Here is a 19,328-nt window from a genome sequence, read left to right as displayed (position 1 = left end):
TGCGTATGTTTTTGTCATGGGGGTTGTTTACACCTGGGCACCTCATGCATTTTCTCAGATCGGATAGCAATCCGATCGTGAAAAGTCCAGGTTTAAATGCCCTCCGAAACACATTTGAGACGGATTTGAATCCGATCCCTCAAACCACTTCAGGAGGAGATCTGAGACGCATTCCAGACGAAACTGGACAAGTATGCATATGGTTGTTGAAACCACATATGTAAATTGTACTCCTCCCAAAAATGCAAAAATGCAAAAAAAAAAAAAAACGTGTGAGAGCGTGTTATAGGCTATATGTTATATCCAGATATGACGACGCGCTGGAACACGCATCACCGCAGATGAGCAACTGCATCAAGCCAACGTGCAAACTATCGCAAATCAAAGTGAAAGTAGGCTAAGTCGCAGACGCTTATCACACAATCTTCATCATTAAAAGTAAAGAAACGAAATGATCTTACCAGGGCTGTTACTGCTCTCTCTTATTGCGGTCTTTGATTTTTAAATTTTAGCTGATGATCTATAAAATGCAGCTCATATCTCGGTGACGTGCACTCCATTAGATCTGCATATAGCGCGAGAATTGAAGATCGAATTTAAATCCGTTTCGCAAAAAATACATTTATGTGACCAGGTGTAAATGGAATCGTTTTGGTAAATCGTACTCGGTTACTAACGTAACCTCGGTTCTCTCTAGAAGACTCCTCTGCGGTGGTCAACCGAGTGGGGGAGGGCTGGGCGAGTCCCGTAAGACCTTTTTTTTTTTTTGCCACTAGACCCGGGATCGAACACGGGTCTATCGCGTGAAGACCTGAGAATCTGCCACTGGGCCACAGGGGAAGACACAAAGACTTTTATATAGCGCGAGTATTATCAGAGAAACCTGTGTTTCTGTGTAGGAATGAGCACTGGGCAGGCAGTGGGCATTTTGTCTACACTCATAACACCATCGGCCGTGGCCGGAACACCAGAGAATACACTCTATGGGATTTATCTGGGTAGCCGTAAAGCGGCGTTTGTGTGCAGGCAAGCGGGCTGTGTCGCCGACTTGTTTACTGCAGAATACACTGGAACAGTCGCATTTACTGGAACTGAACGAGCGAGAAGTTGCCATAGAAACAGAGAGCGTCAACATGCTGGCTTTTGTTTGCAGGCGTGCGTGCCTTACAACAGGCTCGCTCACTGCAGTATGACATTTCCAGTCGCCCGAACTTCAGAGGGGAATGAGAAATAGAATTCGGCCCGGCCGCAGCGGGACATTAACACTCTTTTCTCCTTTCGCCAGTGGCGCACGGGAACCATAGAAACGGTGTTTGGGTGCAGGCGAGCGGGTTGTACAACGCGCTCGTTGGCTGCAAAATGCACATCTGCAGTCGCCTTTCAGGGAACTGACAGAGCGAAGCATTGGAGGCATAATTAATCTGCCGTTAGACCGAGATTCGAACACCGGTCTCTCGTGTGAAAAAACTAAGATTCCGCCACTGAGCCACAGGGGGGGAACACAAAGGCTTTCAGATGCACGAGCATATAACAGCGTCAACATGTTTTCTTCGGCGTTGCAATATTTATATTTCCAGTCGCCTGATCAGGGAACTGAGAAATGTGTGAGAAGATTCATGTCAGTCCAGCCTCGGCAGGACTAAAACACAATTTTCTCCTTTCGCTGGTGATTGACGCGTGAATGGGGCGCAGAGGCAGGGTAGCTTTCTTGTACGTAAAGAAAAACTAACCCCGACCGTCCGCTTCCAGCCTCCCCTGTGAACGGCGCGGTTTGCGCGGCTCGAACAGAGGGAGAGCAGGTATCATCCTCCAAGCAGGCAAGGCAAGCGGGCGCACCGGCGAGCTTTGCGGGTTGGGGGGGGAAAGGGGCGTCTTGAAAAAGACGCCCGGCTCTTTTAGTGCAATGAGAGTGTGTGTCGCAGCGGCGAACACACACACATACACAAAACACAGTAACAGAGAAAAGGATATGTACGCCGGAAAGCGTCAGCAGGAACGGCGACTGAAGGCGGCGAGTTGTCGACCGGCAGCTTCAGATGCAGATAAATCCCGCTGGGTGCTTGAGTCAGACGGCGCGGCTTCCTCTCAGGATCCAGCGATGCGTGAGCCCGCTGAAGAGATGAAAAACTGACCAAACCAGCCTCTCTGGGTCGTATTTATAGCCCTAGCCCCACCCGCTTTCGGCGGGACATGACGTAATGGGCGCGAAGCACCCTCATTGGTCCTGACGTCATGAGGGGCCTCTGTCGATAGGCTGGTGCAGTTGCTGCAGAGCAGCCTATGGGCGCGCGAGCTGTCTCGCCCATGTCTGCATGCTGCTGCAATGCGTTTTACATTATTGCAAAATTAAGGATAATTTTTGGCTTCAATATCTCGAGGAAAAGAGGTTTTCCCCTAGCGTAAGATACTTACGCAAGTACGAGAGAACCTCTCGTAAGAGAACAGATAGCTATGCCTCACGAATTAGTTTGCCAGCTGAACTCAGGTGTTGTGAGGTGTATTTATCACGTAGTCCTGAGGGATATCAGACGCTGTTGATTGATTCCTGCGATTATCATGAGAACAGCTTTCAATATCTCACATAATTATCATAAATAAGCCTAACGTAGAGGTTGTAAATAGTGTAAACGAGCACAATTTGCAAACTATTATGATAAATTGCAATAATCATGTCTAATGACATCATAACGGCCAATGTTATGAAATAATGCGACGTACATTTAACTTAATTGATGTTATCTGGCATTTTGTAATGTTTACATTCCAATAAAAACAACACAAATTAAATTATACAGTAGGCCTAGACTATAGACTATTTACTTGTGATTTAGCTGCAATCATGTAAAAATGTTATAATATAATTTACGACAGTGCAAGTATTCCACAGCGACTCTAGGGGTCGCTGTTTGACAAAAACACAATTTCTACTTAGTGTGGCTTTAATGTTTAGTTACCCTTGAAGATATTTAACTGGAACTTGGTCTTCATTACATCTATATCATGTTCAATGTCAATTGTTATGTATTATTGTATTCAGCTAACAACTGTTGTTAGAGCACTGTAATTTGTTGCTACAATTTGCCATGTCAATAAAAAATAAAGAGTATAAAGATACTAATATTAATGAAAATAAACTATTTAAAAGGTTATTTATAACACCATTAAGGCCCTATAATACTTTAAAAGCATGGTTCTTTATGGAACCTTATAAAAAGGGTTCTATTTAGCACCAAAAGAGGTTATGCTATTGTTACAAGCCAAAGAACCCTATTTGATCCTGTTTAGAACTGTTGATAAAAAGATGCATTGAACATACCTTAAATGACAAATGATCTGGATGGTATTTTGCATACATTACGTAGCCTACTTCTAGAGAAACAAACGAGGGGGTGAGAGGTTAACATTTCCAATAAAAAAAATGTACTCCCCAATAAGGGCCACCCTAATATATATGTGTGTGTGTGTGTGTGTGTGTGTGTGTGTGTGTGTGTGTGTGTGTGTGTGTGTGTGTGTGTGTGTGTGTGTGTGTGTGTGTGTGTGTGTGTGTGTGTGTGCGTGTGTGTGCGTGCATAAGATCATTACCAAAAATGTTAGCACCTCTTTATGGAAATAACATTACACATTTTTTTCCATCAAGAGGTGCATACATTTTTGGTCAAGATCTTGTATTGACAATGCAAGGATCAAGCACTCTGTAAAGTCTCCTCCATCACAACCCAAAGACTTTCTATGAATCATTGAAAGTCTGGACTCAGAGGTGCCAATTCATGTGAGAAAATGATTCTTCATGCTCCGTCCCAATCATTCTTTCACAGTTTGAGCCTGATGAATCTTGACATTGTCAGCCTGAGATATGGCCATGATGCGTTTCATACATGGTTGCTTAAAGGGATAGTTCACTTTGAAATAAAATTTTGGTATGTTTTAGCTTACCTCAAGGGCATCCAAGATGTAGGTGTCTTTTTTTCCGCAGTAGTTTCAATTTTGATATTTTTAGGTCAAACCGTTCTTGTCTGTCAGTCTTATAATGCAGGTCGATGGTCACTGTCTCAAAGAGCATGCACAGAGTCCAAATTAAAACAATTCCCCCTCGTCCAAATTAAACAATTCCCCATCGTAAGTACACATTGATGGCCCAAGACACGAAACGAGCGGTTTGTGTGAGAAAACGAACAGTATTTATATCGTTTTTACCTCTTGAACACAGCCACGTCCAAGTGATCTGAGAGCGCGGGCGGGTATAGATATATACACTAGATGTCGTATTGGCTACGGTTTCGCAGATTTGAGGTAAGCTAAAACATACCAAAATTTAATTTCAAAGTGAACTATCCCTTTAAGAAATGAAAAGCTACACACTCCATCAATTACGGTTACAACTGTTGACACACATAAAACAATATAGAAACATAATAATCACGGCAATAATGATCTTAGACTCTTAAGAATGTGCATATTTAAATCCAAACAGCAACATGGCCAGGCAGTATATGATTTTTCATGTGCAGGTGTTTTGATGTTTGATTCTCCATGTCAAAACTTCGTCTCTTATATATATATATATATATTTAGATCATCTTATCTTAATGAAGGGGGAGGTTGCTGGGTCTTAACAGATTACAAAAAACTTCACAACATTTTTTTTTTTTTTCTTTTTTTTTTTTTTTTTTTACAACTTGAGAAATCTCTACAATTCATATGATCAAAAATGGCATTTATTATGTAGGAAAAAAAAAAGAAACCAAAAACAGTTGAGGCTCACCTTTAAGTATAAAAATTCTCAATATGAAAATATTGTAAACTATGAAAATAGAAGAAAACATCAATGCATAAGAGAAATACATGAAGAAAATTAAACAGATGAGTAACACACCGTACCTCTGGGTGGTGGATGCATAGCATACACTCTTCTATTTAATCACGCACAAATGGAAGCATACAAATGATGCATGGGCTCATACACGCAAGAATCCACGTGCACAGATACACACATGCCAAACAATGGCATGTTTTTTAGGTTATTAGAAGTGGATCATTATAAAACAGGTCAATAATTGACCTAACATACAGACTGGCCTAAAAACAGGGTACATGTCAGGAAAGAACAGTTAAAAAGAGCTAAATCATATTTATTCAAAATATGTTGAGTTTGCAAAATTCATTTTGGCAAACGATTACTAAATTGACCCCTAGGGATCTATGAAGTGCTTGTCATTTCACTGTATCCAGCTCAATATTTATTCATTTGCTTATTCTTCTGTATTAAATATGCTGAACATATTTCTTTTTTCATTGTATTCGTAGTTAAGCATCACTTCTTAGCTTAAACCCCCAAATTGGTTTTCTGTACCGTGAAAAGGTGATATTTGATCATAACTATAATACGCATTGCAGACAACTTTTTTCTTAATGAGCATATCAAGTACTTTTACATTATCTGAAGAACAATTAGTTAGGGTTCTCGTGCTTCATTTAAACTAGCGTAAATCAATTCAATGTTTCCATTTAACTCATTTTTAAATCAATTTGACATTTAAATTTCTGCTCTATTTTGACATAACAAAAATCTGAATCTTATGCACACACCATCATCTGTACAAAAATAGTATAAGTTCTCAATACATTTTGAAAACAAGGAATGATGCATGATAATACAAACATTCATATGCAAACTGTACTTCTCAGTTCTAGTAAACAGTTTCCAGTTAGTAGGTACAAGAGTTGACTGTTTTACACAACTTACACAAACTCACACTGCAACATAACTTAAGCAAATAAAACATCTGTTGCTTCATTAACCAGCATTTTCATAGTCTTTCTATTCCCTCATTTTTCTACATCACAATTCCCCTCCACTTCCCATTTCTGCTTGTCACACTTTCCTTTCTTTCCATTTTCCTTCAAACCTGTCTTTCACCTTTAACCAAATATCATCTTAGTTGTGTTACTTCATGCGCAAGTTCTTCGCATTGAGATTATAGAATACACACCGACTTGTACCTCTGTGCTAATTCAAACAGTTATCTGTACCAATTGGTCACATTAGTTATTTTCATATTAAATCACATATTTCTGTGCTCCCTATTTCAAATGCACATCTAGTACCATCCTTTTTCTTTCACTACCATCGAGCACATCCTCTCACAGCTGTTGTTCCTCATCTTCAGTGATGCCCTGGGCTTTAAGCTCCTCTAGTACATTGGCAAGATAGCCAGAATCTGGAAAGCCATGTCCAGTAAGATTGGAGCCAAATTCTGTCTTGTGATGGACCTCATTCCAGATGACAGTGTCTGATTCTCCGGTGGTGCTGGAGGTTCCCACGGAGAAGATCAGCCGTCGGTCCCACGCCACCAACAAAAGCCTCAACACCTAAGAACCGGACAACATATTGATATCATTGGAAACCTTAAAGGGGTGGTTGATTGTGATTTCACTTTTTTCATTTTAAATGGTGTGTAATGTAGCTGTTGGTGCATGAACAGTATCTGCAAAGTTGCTGCGCTGAAAGTTCAACGTAAGCAGAGATATCCTCTTTTAAAAATCAGGAAGTTTAATGCCTACAAAAACGACTCGAATGGGACTACAACGAGATACTTCCCGGGTTTTATACGTAACTAACCCATGCAAAAAAGGGGGCATGGCCATATTTCTGCGGCTTTGTCGAAGAGGAAGAGTTATAGTGGAGAGCTGTAGCCATGCCGTCGAAAGTGTGTTATTTTCACCCAGCTGCCAGGTCTTCTGTGTTCGGGCTTCATACGGACGCTGTAGTTCGTCAACAATGGCTAAAATTTATGTTTGATTATGTTCCTGAAAATTTCAATCGTAATAGCTCTCTGTGCTGCGCATTTTACGGAAGACAGCTTCCAGAATCTCCACGAATTCAATGCCGGATTCAACAAGAAACTGTTACTAAACATGAAGCAGTTCCAACTTTAAAACCAGAGGTAGCAGTTGTTGGGCCACAACCTGTAAGTAAGACTTAATAATGTTTGCATGTATAATTTCAGACGTAATGTTTTAGTTTTATCAAGGACATAAACAAATGCCAGCGCTGGCTTTAGTAGCCAATTACACGTACAAACGCGTACAAACATTTTGGACCTGAATTTGTAATTATGTACTAATTTTGTAAATGTATATTTTATGACGTAATTTTTCGATTTGATCAAGAACGTAAACCAATGCCAACGCTGTTTGTTTATAGCCAGTTAGTTCGATGCTATTTTGTGTGTATAAGACAAACGTGTATAAAGTTAAAAAAAAATTATGTAATTGCAACAGCCAACTTCAGCTGCTGAAGTTAAAACAATAACTTTAAAAAAAAGGTATTACTCAGTCATTTATTCAGTTAATATTAAATGTTTAATCAGGAGAAAATCGTATCTCAAAAGCTAACAAGCAGCAGTAGCATTTTCAAGTAACATCGTATCGAAATTCTTATATAATAATAGTAGATTAGAATAGAATAGAATAGAATAGAATAGAATAGAATAGAATAGAATAGAATTGAATAATAATAATAAAAAATGTACCATTCAGAAACGTTTTGTAAGAGCCGTGTTTGCGGAGGTTGCTTGACTCTCTTCATTGCCGCTTTCTGGGTCTGATTCTGGCTCAAACTGATACGGCAGTATTGACACCATTATTTACATTTGACCGGAGCACATGCAACTTTCGCCCGTAAAGGTAATGGGCGTGAAGTTTCCGGACAACATGCACTACGCAGTTTAGCCAATTACAACACACCGGCCGAACTAACCAATCTGAGCCCATTGCCTGTTTCTGAGGGAGTGGTTTCATAGAATCAGGAAGTCAACCGGTCGTTCAAATGACAGAGGAGAAAGCAGCTTAGAATAAAGGTGAAATTTATTTTAAAAAAACAAAAAAAACAAAAAAAACACGAAGACATGTTATATTGCACCCCATAAACACAATCATGCAAAGAAAAAAAGCAGTAAACCACCCCTTTAAATAACAATTAGACCTACATTGAATCTTAATGTGTTCTAAGGCCCTTTTTGGTGCATTTGTTTTAACAGCATTTTACAATATTTATGAGAAATTTTATTTGAGTATATCATTATATGAAATGTATAACAACATGTAATAATTACCAGTATTAACTCCATTGACTTCAATGGATTTAATTAAATTCCTTTTAACTTATAACTCATGACTGCTCAAAACTACTAATTCTTTTTCTAACAAAACAACATCAATATTACCCTGAAATGTTTTCAAACTAAATATATTCATTTTAATTGCATAAACAAAAAAAGATGATGAACAGTCTTGCATGCTGCAGTGGTTCATCAATAGGTGGCAGCAGAGTAAAATGTGGACCTCTCCTGTTTCCAAACCTACTGTATTTCCTTTATCAAATTTAGACCATTTGGTCTATTAACTTTTGATCTACAGACAGACATTAATTTAATTTGTCAATATTTCTTGTGTAAAGCCACAGTTCACTTTAAGGTCAAAACGGACCAGCAAAAGGTGTAACAATTTAGTTTAAATGGTTATATCTTACATTAAAAATAATGATAATAAAAATCAGAAATAAATAAACAAACAAATAAATAAATGATGTGTATTTTGAAAGTCTTAATGCATATCCAGATTCAATTTTGTACTAAAAACAGAAATGTTTATGTATCTTGTCCGGGGCAAAAGAACCCAAATGCATTAGGAGGGTTAAAGCGGCGCTATCAGAGCCCGTCTACGGAGAGCCTTGGCACTTCCTATTAGCCCCATTGTATCGATCTTGGTTGCAGTTCCATTAGAATTCCACTGGGGGCGATCGCGGGCGAGTGCAGACTGAATGAGAGTCTATGGCGCTAGACGGCTAAATGTGTCTCTTTCACCCGATTGCCGTTGAGAAATCTCAGATTTTATTGTAGGTTTTGCAAGTTCAACATGGGTTATAGGTCGAAAGTTGAATGAACGAGTACTTATTTCTTTTCGATTTCTTACAGTTTGAGTTGTTGTTGCCCATAACACGCTAGCATTCTGCTAATGACGTCAGTATTCTGACGTCATTGACATTTTAAAAGACTTTTTAAACCAAATAAGTGACTCTAAAAAATCTAACACCCAGCAATGTGTAATTTCTTTGCATCTCCTTTCGAATACAACATTAAAATTACTAGACAAAAAATTATATCCTGAGAAAAGTGGATTTTGAGGGTTTTTCGCCATAGACCTCCATTCATTCTGCACTCGCCTGCGAGCGCCCCCGCATGGACAGAGACGTGTTACTGCAGCCAGTCCAGAAACCGGAAGTAAGCAGAGAGTGCCAATTCTCTTCCTATTAGACATTCTCTGGCGCTATGCAGTTTTGGCAATTTCGCTTTTTTGCTCACAGGTTTCTCTATAGAGCGCCCCCTACAGCTTCGGAATAGATATTTGACAACACTGTAAAACACGTTCCCATCTTCTTTTTGAACTTTTGAACTTCCTATTGAGCAAAGAATCCTGAAAAAATGTATCATGATTTCCACAAAAATATTAAGCAGCACAACTGTTTTCAACATTGATAATAGCAAGAAATGTTTCTTGAGCAGAACATCATCATATTAGAATGATTTCTGACGGATCATGAGACACTGAAGACTGGAGTAATGATGCTAAAAATGTTGCTTTGCATCACAGGAATAAATTACATTTTAAAATATATCAAAATAGAAAACAGTTATTTGAAATTTTAATAATGTGTCACAATATTACTGTTTTTACTGTGTTTTGAACAAATAAAAAATAAAATACGGAAAGAAATTGTACCAACCCCAAACTTTTGACCGGTAGTATAGAAGGTGAAGTTTTTTTCTTATGCTCTGTATGATAGGAGGACTTACCTTGCGTCCTTTTTCATTGTCTGGGAGATAACAATGACGGGGAAATCCTCTTGCAGTGAAAGGCTTCCTTGGATTTGGATGCTCAGGACCCTTGAGAGAGACAAGAGAGAAGATATTTTATCAAATATGACAATGATGGCATGCAGGCCAAGTGTAAATGCAACAAAGATGCATTATATATATATATATATATATAATTATGTGATGTAGTCATACCTGTATCCCGGGAGGTATGTTGTAGATGATGCGAATGGTTTTGCAGTCTGGGTATCCTGGAAGTGAGTGCGGGATGACATGGTACTCCATCTTACCGGGTGGCTGGTTTCCTGTCTTAACTCCATATATTGTCTTGCATGTGGGACACTGCAGGCTGCCATCTTTGTTGCCATTGTTGTACATGGCCACTAGGCATTGTAGGTGATAAAGATGCCCACATTGCGCCAGTCGTCCGACGGACTCAGCACGTGAAACACTCGCTACACCAGGACCTTTATACCCAGAGGGTCCCAACAGAGTCTCCATACAGATAGTGCAATCCTGAAAGAAATACACAATGCTGATTTAGAACGCCATTAGCCAACATGTAGATATAAAAGGTTAAGAAATGGATTTTATTAGTTTACATAAATGTTTTTTTTACATCCTCCTTTAGCCAATTAGATGCAACATTTTATGTCCAGCCAGTCATTTTATGTCCAAAGTGTGGTCTTTTTATTAGTTTGAGTGTTTGGTTTCTAAATGTCTCTTGAATTTCAATGGTTTCAAGATTTTGGTAACCAATAAATTACCACACAGAAGACATTGTAAATATGTTATACTTGTAAAATATACAGTACATACTTGTATATTCAACTTTATATAAGAGCTGGGCAATAATAAAAATCACATTTTAAAATGACAAGCAATCAAGCAGTTGAGATTTGCTATTTCACAAGTTCACACTTACATCAATTAAACAGAGTAACGATTATGCATTATTTGGCGTGCTGTCCGGGGGGAGGGATCCGAGCTCGGAATTTTTACCCAAACCTAGAGTACTCCCCCCAGTTGTTGTAAGAGTATTTAGGACTAGAACTGATGAGATGTTAATAAAACATCATATAGTATTAGGGGTGTGCGATATGACGATTTTTGATCGTGGACGATTAAAATGTCTCCACGATCTGCTTTTGAAGAAGTATCGTAGTATCGCGCATTCTCAGTTGCTGTTCTGGCGCCTCTGTCCCAACCATGGTCCCCAACATACTGAACAACGCGACGTATATTCAGATCAAATGTTAACGCAGCGGAACGGGACACTACAGTTCACAAAAGTTCATAATTTGCATGTGCTTTAATGCCTTGTCGGTTAAACATTTAATTCGCGTGGTGATGCGCTGTTCTAACGTGTGCGTTTCTCAATGCGTACATGTGAAGCTCACATGCACTAAAAGCCTGTCTACCAGCGCCTGGATACTGGACTAAGTTATCTTTCGAGTCTTATTGTGCTAATACCGTCAAATACACACAAGGTTTACATAAACAAAGTCGGTGATGTCTAAAGTGAAAGCAAACTTGAGAAAAAAATCTGCTTGTCAAATGCGTGTATAAAAGACGCGTCGAGTGCAGCTCTTAAAGAGACAGTAGTAATAGTAAACACGCTGCCGTTTGTCCTTAAAGGGATAGTTCACCCAAAAATAAAAATGATCTCATTATTTACGCACTATCATGTTGTTCCAAGCCTGTATTAATTTCCTTCTAATATTTTCTAATATTAATATTTTGAAGAATGTGGCTATACAAACAGTAGCTGGTCCCCATTGACTTCCATAGGAGAAAAATATACTATGGAAGTCACATTCTTCCAAATAACTTTTATTTCAACAGAAGAAAAACTTATTCGAGTTTAAAACAACTTGAGAGAGTAAATTATGACAATTTGAATTTTTAGGAGAACTATCCCTTTATTGTTAATAAAACAACAAAATGCAAAAAGAAAATCACTCACTGCTCTTGACTGATAACTTTAATAGTAGCTTTAATAAGTATCAATTTATAATTTATACAGTGAAGTCTATGTTTTGTTTTATTTTCATATTTGTTCATTTAATTACTTTCTTCAATGCTACTGTTAAATACACCTGTAGCTGAAAACAAAGCACTGTTTATTTAATTTGTATATTAAGTTGTGTGTGCATTGTAATGCAGCCTTTCTCAAAGTGGGTGCCGCGGCACACTGGGGTGCCCCGACTGCCCCTGCCCTGACTGTATCAGGGGTGCCGCCAAAAAATTACGTAGGCTAAAAAAAATAATAAAAAAAATCGGACATTTCATATAAATATATTTGAATTTACATAAATACATTCTTCTTCTTTTTAACCCTTTCGCACGTACGCTCACACCGGTGTGATCAGTCTAGGCTGGTCCCTGGAGCACCGGTGTGATTAGAACGGTCAGTGCATGACGTGATCAACTGCTAAATTCAAATGTGCTTTCGCGCGTTGGCTGGAGCTGAGCCAGAGACAGGCGCGCTCAGAGGAGCTGTCATATATCACAACTTTTCAGTGTTTTCATCCACATAATGTTTGTTTTAGGTTTCAGACATAAGTACTAAAAAAAACAATACATTTAGAGTTTGTAAAATACACACTGATGTCAAAGGAAGAGGCAATAATAATCCTTTCCATTATAATTAGTTGTATTCATATCAGATACACATTGTGTAAGTAACTTTAAAGTTTACTCTATTCTTCTCCCAGTTCACCTGCCACTTACTTTTATGTATTTCGGGAGAAGTGGATGAATTCACTTGTTGTAAATCCAACAGATCCGATTCTCTGAACTGCGTCTGCGGCACAAACTAACATGGCGGCGCCCATCGCGCATACAGCTCAACTAACACGATCGTTATAATTGTGTTCAAAAAACAAAACACTTCCACTTGCATATATTTGACAATCGGAATATCAGATATTTCATGCCATATCTAACAAATTTGTGAATATTTTGAATAAAAAAGGAAAAATGACATAAAAGCAGATCATCATTCATTCAGCTCTGTAGTTGCTGCGGTGTGTCACGTGACAAGCAATGACGTGTCACCATGGAAACCATAAAGTGACACAGTGACTTGAAAAACTCACGCTGGCGGGTCAGCCAGAATATTTTTAATTTACGTGTGAAAGGGTTAAACATATGATCGGATTAATAAAATTGTAAATTCATTTTAGATAAATATATATATAAAATGTACATTCACATTTGGGTTATGCAGTGTTTTTAAATTATATTTTACACTGGGGTGCCTTGAGATTTTATGCACTTTTGAAAGGTGCGAGGCATCTTGAAAAAGACGCTCGGCTCTTTAGAGAGAAAGTGTGTGTCGCAGCGGCGAGCACACACAGCAGAGAAAAAGCATATCAATACACAGTCCTGCCGTTTGGCCTGTCCCTAGCACCTCGTACATTCACGATGTGCATGGACGCAGCGCTCGCACCCCTGAAACTCCGGGGCATACGAGTTCTGAATTATTTGGACGATTGGCTGGTTCTAGCTCGATCTCACTCAGAGCTCATCGAACACAGGACCATATTACTCGATCACCTCGAGAATCTAGGTCTCACAGTCAATTGGGCGAAAGGTTCGCTGTCTCCCAGTCAGACAATATCTTTTCTGGGCACAGAACTGGACTCGCTGTCTATGACAGCACAACTATCGCTACAGCGCAGACTGAGTATTCAGCGCATGATAAAAAAATTTCGCCACGGCACTTTAGTCTCGCTCAAAAAGTTTCAGAAGATGCTGGGTCTCATGGCATCAGCATCTCCGGTGCTCCAGCTGGGTTTGCTTCGCATGCGCCCGCTGCAGTTCTGGCTGAAAGCACGGGTACCGCGCCGAGCGTGGACCTCCGGTCTCTTACGCCTCAAGGTCGATCAGAAATGCATCTCAGCTCTGAAACCCTGGACAGCGACAGATTGGTACCGGTCAGGTGTCAACCTGGGGACTTCCTCGAGTGTGAAGGTGGTGTCTACGGACGCCTCAACCTCGGGATGGGGAGCGCTGCTCGAGGGCAGGCCGTTCTTCGGCCAGTGGTCAGAACGGGAAAAGCTTCTGCATTTAAACTGCCTGGAAATGCTGGCAGTCGACAGCGCTTTCGTCCCCAGATAAAAGGACACCACGTCTTGGTCCGTTCGGACAACAAGTCGGTGGTGGCTTATATAAATCACCAAGGGGGTATCAGATCCAGAACCCTCCACAGACTGACGGAGCGCATTCTGATCTGGGCCCAGCACAATCTGCGCTCGCTGAGAGCAGCGCACGTGCCAGGTCACTTGAATGTAGGACCAGACAGACTGTCCAGGAACATCGTTCCAGCAGGAGAATGGTCCTTGCACCCACAGACAGTCCAACTGCTGTGGAAAACATTCGGCAGAGCGGAAATAGACCTATTTGCGTCTCAGGAAAACGCTCACTGTCCGGAGTTTTTCTCCAAGAGCAGGGATGCACTGGCCCACATCTGGCCCCGCTGCCCGCTCTATGCTTTTCCCCCTGTCACGCTCTTACCCCAGGTATTAGAACGGATCAGGGAGAACGGATGCTCAGTGCTACTCGTAGCCCCATTCTGGACGAACTAAGCTTGGTTCCCAGTTCTGATGCAGCTGACGAGTACCGCCCCATGGCCAATACCAGTGAGGAGGGATCTCCTCTCGCAGGCCAACGGCTCGATCTGGCATCCTCGCCCGGAGCTTTGGTCCCTACATGCGTGGGCCATCAACGGGAGTGTTAAACACGATCAGGCAGGCTAGAGCCCCGTCTACTAGGCGGCTCTATTCCTCGAAATGGTCTGTGTTCACGAGCTGGTGTACAGCTCGTGACATATCGCCCTCAGACTGTGGGGTGTCGGAGGTTCTTTCTTTCCTACAAGAGCTACTGGATAAGGGCAGAGCCCCATCCACGCTCAAAGTTTACGTAGCGGCCATAGCAGCGTTCGCCGAACCAGCGCTTGGCCAGTCACTGGGAAGAAATGATCTCGTCATTCGCTTCCTTAGAGGAGCTAAGAGGCTGAATCCGCCCAGACCTCCCTCAGTTCCCATTTGGGACCTTTCCACGGTTCTGGAAGCCATGAAAGGCGCCCCATTCGAACCAATCCAGTTGATAGACAGTGTTTCTTCTGGCTCTCGCTTCGGTGAAGCGCATAGGGGACTTGCAAGCGCTCTCAGTGAGCGCGACGTGTATGGAGTTTGGGCCTAATGACTCGAGAGTCATACTCAAACCGAAGCACAGATATGTTCCTAAATCCCTCAACACACCGTTTAGGGCGCAGGTGATTTCCCTGTCGGCCCTGCCTGTCCCTGAGGAGGAGGGAGACGCGGGCTTCCTTTGCCCGGTCAGGGCGTTAAGAGCCTATGTGTCTCGCTCATCTGTTTTTAGACAGACAGAGCAGCTCTTTGTTTTGTTCAGCGGACGTTCTAAGGGACTAGCTGCGTCAAAACAAAGTCTATCCAGGTGGATAGTTGATGCTATAGCGCTAGCCTATACATCTAAGGGCCTGCAGTGCCCGTTAGGTGTAAAAGCGCACTCCACGAGAGGCATGGCCTCGTCGTGGGCTTGGTCTAGTGGGATTGCCTTACAAGATATCTGTATGGCGGCAGGCTGGGCCTCCCCGTCTACATTTATAAGGTTTTACAACCTAGAAGTTCCCGCTCTGCAGGCTAAGCTGCTCTCGGTTTAATAGTGCGGTGTTGTCTGCCCGATGCTATCGGCTCAGGATGCTGAAACCGCTAGAGCATCGATCACTGATCGACTACATACCTCTGTGGGCAGTATGTAAGTCTCCCATACTTTTCAGCTCAGGCCAAGTTCGCCTTGGCTGTTTGGAACACCTATATATCTGCTCTTATTAGAGCGTTATACTCTGCAGGAATTATGCTATTCTAGCCCCTCTTCCCAGACTCTCTGTGAGTCCCTTATGATTATGCACTGTATGAGCCCGGCGTTTTACACTGTGTTCCCCTAGCGTAAGCTATTATGCAGTACGAGAGAACCTCTCGTAAGAGAACGTACTCGGTTACTAACGTAACCTCGGTTCTCTCTAGAGAGGGAACGAGTACTGCGTATCTTGCCGTGCATGCATCACGCTCTGGTTCGCTTCGGCGATGAAAAACCAGCTAGACCAGCCTCCCAAGCCTGTATTTATAGCTCTAGGCTCCGCCCATTTCGGCGGGACGTGACGAAGTGGGCGCGAAGTGCCCTCATTGGGTCTGACGTCATGAGCAGTCTCGCTCGATAGGCTGGTGCAGTTGCCGCAGAGCAGCCAATGGGCGCGCGAGCCGTCTCGCCCATGTCTGCATGCTGCCGCAACGCGTTTTACAACATTACAAATTAAGGATAATTTTTTGGCTTCAGTATCTCGTGGAAAAGAGTTTTTCCCCTAGCGTAAGCTATTACGCAGTACTCGTTCCCTCTCTAGAGAGAACCGAGGTTACGTTAGTAACCGAGTACGTTTTCTCCTGTTTAAAGTAGAGGGGGAGACAGGGAACTATTTATTTCCTTTTCTTTCCTTGAAAAGGAAAATGTAGATTGGGGCTCTATAGTTAGAGGTATTTAGTTTTTTGGGCTTTTCCCATATCTGGGAAAATCCGAAGTTATTTTACACTTCCAACACTTGTGTTACTCCAATAAACCTTGTTGTACCATATTTCTTTTGTTTTTGGTGTGTAACTTTTGAATCCAAACTTTTGTTTTTATGTTAATGCTTTAATTATCTTTAACTTTAATGTTGCTACCCCTGTCCTAGACTGGGTGGACCGTGGAACATAACAATATAGTATATATTTGTTTACGCGAGTATGCAGATAAAGTAGGATGTACTATACATCCAACTTTTCAATATATGGCAGGGTGATAATATAGTTTACATATTTCAACAATATAACAATCGAGAAGTTGAGTTTTGCTATACAGTACATAATGCTTAACGTGAGTGTAATGTAAGTATCTGGGTAAAGCAGGATATATTTTTATATATATTTTTATAAGAATTATTCATTTGTTATCTGGTGATAATTAGAATGATTACACCTCAGGGCTCCAGACTAACTTTTCCACTGGTTGCACTGGTGCTACCAACTTTCTCAGTTGGTCGCACCAGCACATGATTTGGTCGCACCAAATTGTTTTTTTTTTACAACATGGAATTAATCAATGCATGCTGATGAATAGTTGTCCTAATCTGCGTACCCTAGTTTTGCACTGATGTGAAAAGACTGACAGTGACAAAAGACCTCATGTTGGCAAAATGTTTTAATCTTTTAAATGAAAACCATTAAAAATAACTATCAAAAAAACACAACGTATGTTTTTTAATGTTTGATTGTATTTTATTTAGTACTGTCAATCGATTAAAACAATTAACTAGCCTAATCACGATTCATCACACTTAACATTAAAGTTTTTAATATATTTTTATATTGTAATAATTACACATTTAATCTCCAAATTAATGTAGAAACAACATAAAGTATATTTTAAATATTTGATCTATTAGGTAGGAAATATACATAAATTGAATAAAGTTATCAAACACCTCTCATAGAGTTCTCAACGGGCCTGAAAATTACAACCCGACCCGGCCCGTGGCTTTTAAAGGCCGGACCCGATGTAACCCGACACATCAACATGAATTATCTGTCCGAACCCGGCCCGCGGCCTGGGTCCGCGTCGGAATTTTTTTTCTCATACACGTATTATCATGACCAGCAGACGCGAATTCAAATCAACCTTTAATGTTCACGCCTTTTAACAATACAAACAACTGAAACAATAAACTTTAAATATATAAATAGGCTGTAGTAGCGACGGTGAATTCACCTGCGGCAAGTTTACTTTTCACCAACTCCATCTTCTTCTCCAGGCTAAAGGCGTGCACGCAGCGGAGTCTGCCCCCGCCCCTCTCCATGATGCACGTTGCACGCAGCAGCCAGACTTTCTTTACGGTGGACAGCAGGGATGATTAATAAATGTTTTGTTTTTTTACTGAGCGGAAAAGATTAAGCCCGAGGTCCGACCCGACCCGAGTCATTTGCTTATATTTTCGTCCCGAACCCGGCCCGAACCCGCGGGTCCCGTCGGGTTTGTCGGGCCGACCCGACCCGTTGAGAACTCTAACTTCTCAGTCTTCACTGTAATTTTCTCTGACTTTTTTCTTTGATTTGATATTTTTGCATTGATGTATCACAGAAGCGGGTTTATTAGGCTGCTGTCGCTTTAAAGGTGAACTAAGTAACTTTTTTTACCTTAACTGAACAGCTTCGGAGTCATTGGAATGGTTATATTACTTATTTCGGGTTGAATGGTGGTCGTTTCGCACCCCCCTGGTGCCCGTGAGCGGAAAATACGCACTTGCAACTTTGAGCCGGCGGGCCGCCGGCCGCTGCGTCAGGAAGTCTCGCGTGATATCAGGTCTCGCGATGTAAACAATTGCTTTACGGCCAAAAGAAATCTGCTAAAATGCTGTCATTATTGCGCTCCCTCACGCTGTCCGAACCCGAATGAAGAAGACGTTTTAAAGAATGTCCCATCTGCTTTGATGTCGTTGATCTATAGCCTCTGGTGTCTGAGAATCACCAACGAGTTTTTACAACAGTGTTGTCAAATATCTATTCCGAAGCTGTGGGGGGAGCTCTAGAGAGAAACCTGCGAGCAAAAAGCGAGAATACAGCGAAGAAATTCCGAAGCTACTGAGTGCTGCTTTAAGATCTGATGCATACAATGCGGATCTTGATCTGACAAGCATCCGATGTTGTCACAACTCCGTGCGTTCATTTAACACTTTTATAACTAATTTAATACTGTGCTTACAAGGATACTCGATAAAGTGAACATTTTGGCATACTTTTGTGTGTTTTTGTCCGTTCAAGCGTGAAAGAGAACTCAATGCGGCTGCGCGCTGTCTGTGCGCTGCGCATGAGTCCTGTGTGTGTGTGTGTGTGTGTGTCACACAGAGAGGAGATTTAGGAGATTTATTCCTTTGCTCACTTGGTTCCTCCCTGTCCGCACCTGTGCTCTCGTCATCAGTTGTGTGTGTCTGAGGCTGTATACGCTGATTTCACGCAGCCGCCATTTTGAAATCGAAAGTGAGGCTCCGGTGGTAAGGTCTTGCCTTGGATTACCAACCTGAAGCTGCTGCCGCGATTTACACTATTGGATGTTAATATCCAATATAGTATCTCATTCCTGCTTCTTTTTTTACTTTCTGAATTATATATAAAAAAATATTTTATTTATAAATGAATTTCACTGTATATAGTCTAAAGAATTAAAAGAAATGTATGTACAGTTTTAGAATTGACACAACATCATTAAACACAACAATACGCCATCGCATTCACGACTCTCCTGTGATTAAAGGCGACACTTCCGGTTTTTTTCCCACCGGAGCCTCGCTTTCGATTTCAAAATAACGGCTGCGTGAAATCAGCGTATGCTGGAGCGTTG

The 19,328-nt window shown here is 41.2% G+C and overlaps 1 protein-coding gene and 1 long non-coding RNA gene across 2 annotated transcripts in view; one reads left to right on the top strand and one right to left on the bottom strand.

Annotated features, from left to right (window-relative positions):
* Positions 1-4,697: 4,697 nt before the first annotated feature.
* dtx4b (deltex 4, E3 ubiquitin ligase b) overlaps positions 4,698-19,328 on the bottom strand; it is a 37,849-nt gene continuing 23,218 nt past the window's right edge. The window contains exons 7-9 of the mRNA XM_082162710.1: positions 10,071-10,391; positions 9,855-9,944; positions 4,698-6,369 (exon numbers count right to left, since the gene is read on the bottom strand). Coding sequence (XP_082018836.1) covers positions 6,142-6,369; positions 9,855-9,944; positions 10,071-10,391 — 639 coding nt within the window. The 3' untranslated portion in view covers positions 4,698-6,141. The remainder of the gene's footprint in view (positions 6,370-9,854; positions 9,945-10,070; positions 10,392-19,328) is intronic.
* On the top strand, positions 6,378-7,869 carry LOC309493588. Its single transcript, XR_014204010.1, has 2 exons — positions 6,378-7,299; positions 7,337-7,869. It is a non-coding gene; the product is annotated as an uncharacterized lncRNA (long non-coding RNA).

Source organism: Leuciscus leuciscus (assembly GCF_965113295.1).
Source record: "Leuciscus leuciscus genome assembly, chromosome: 3".
Classification (NCBI taxonomy): domain Eukaryota; kingdom Metazoa; phylum Chordata; class Actinopteri; order Cypriniformes; family Leuciscidae; genus Leuciscus; species Leuciscus leuciscus.
This window is presented reverse-complemented; position numbering and strand designations above follow the sequence as displayed.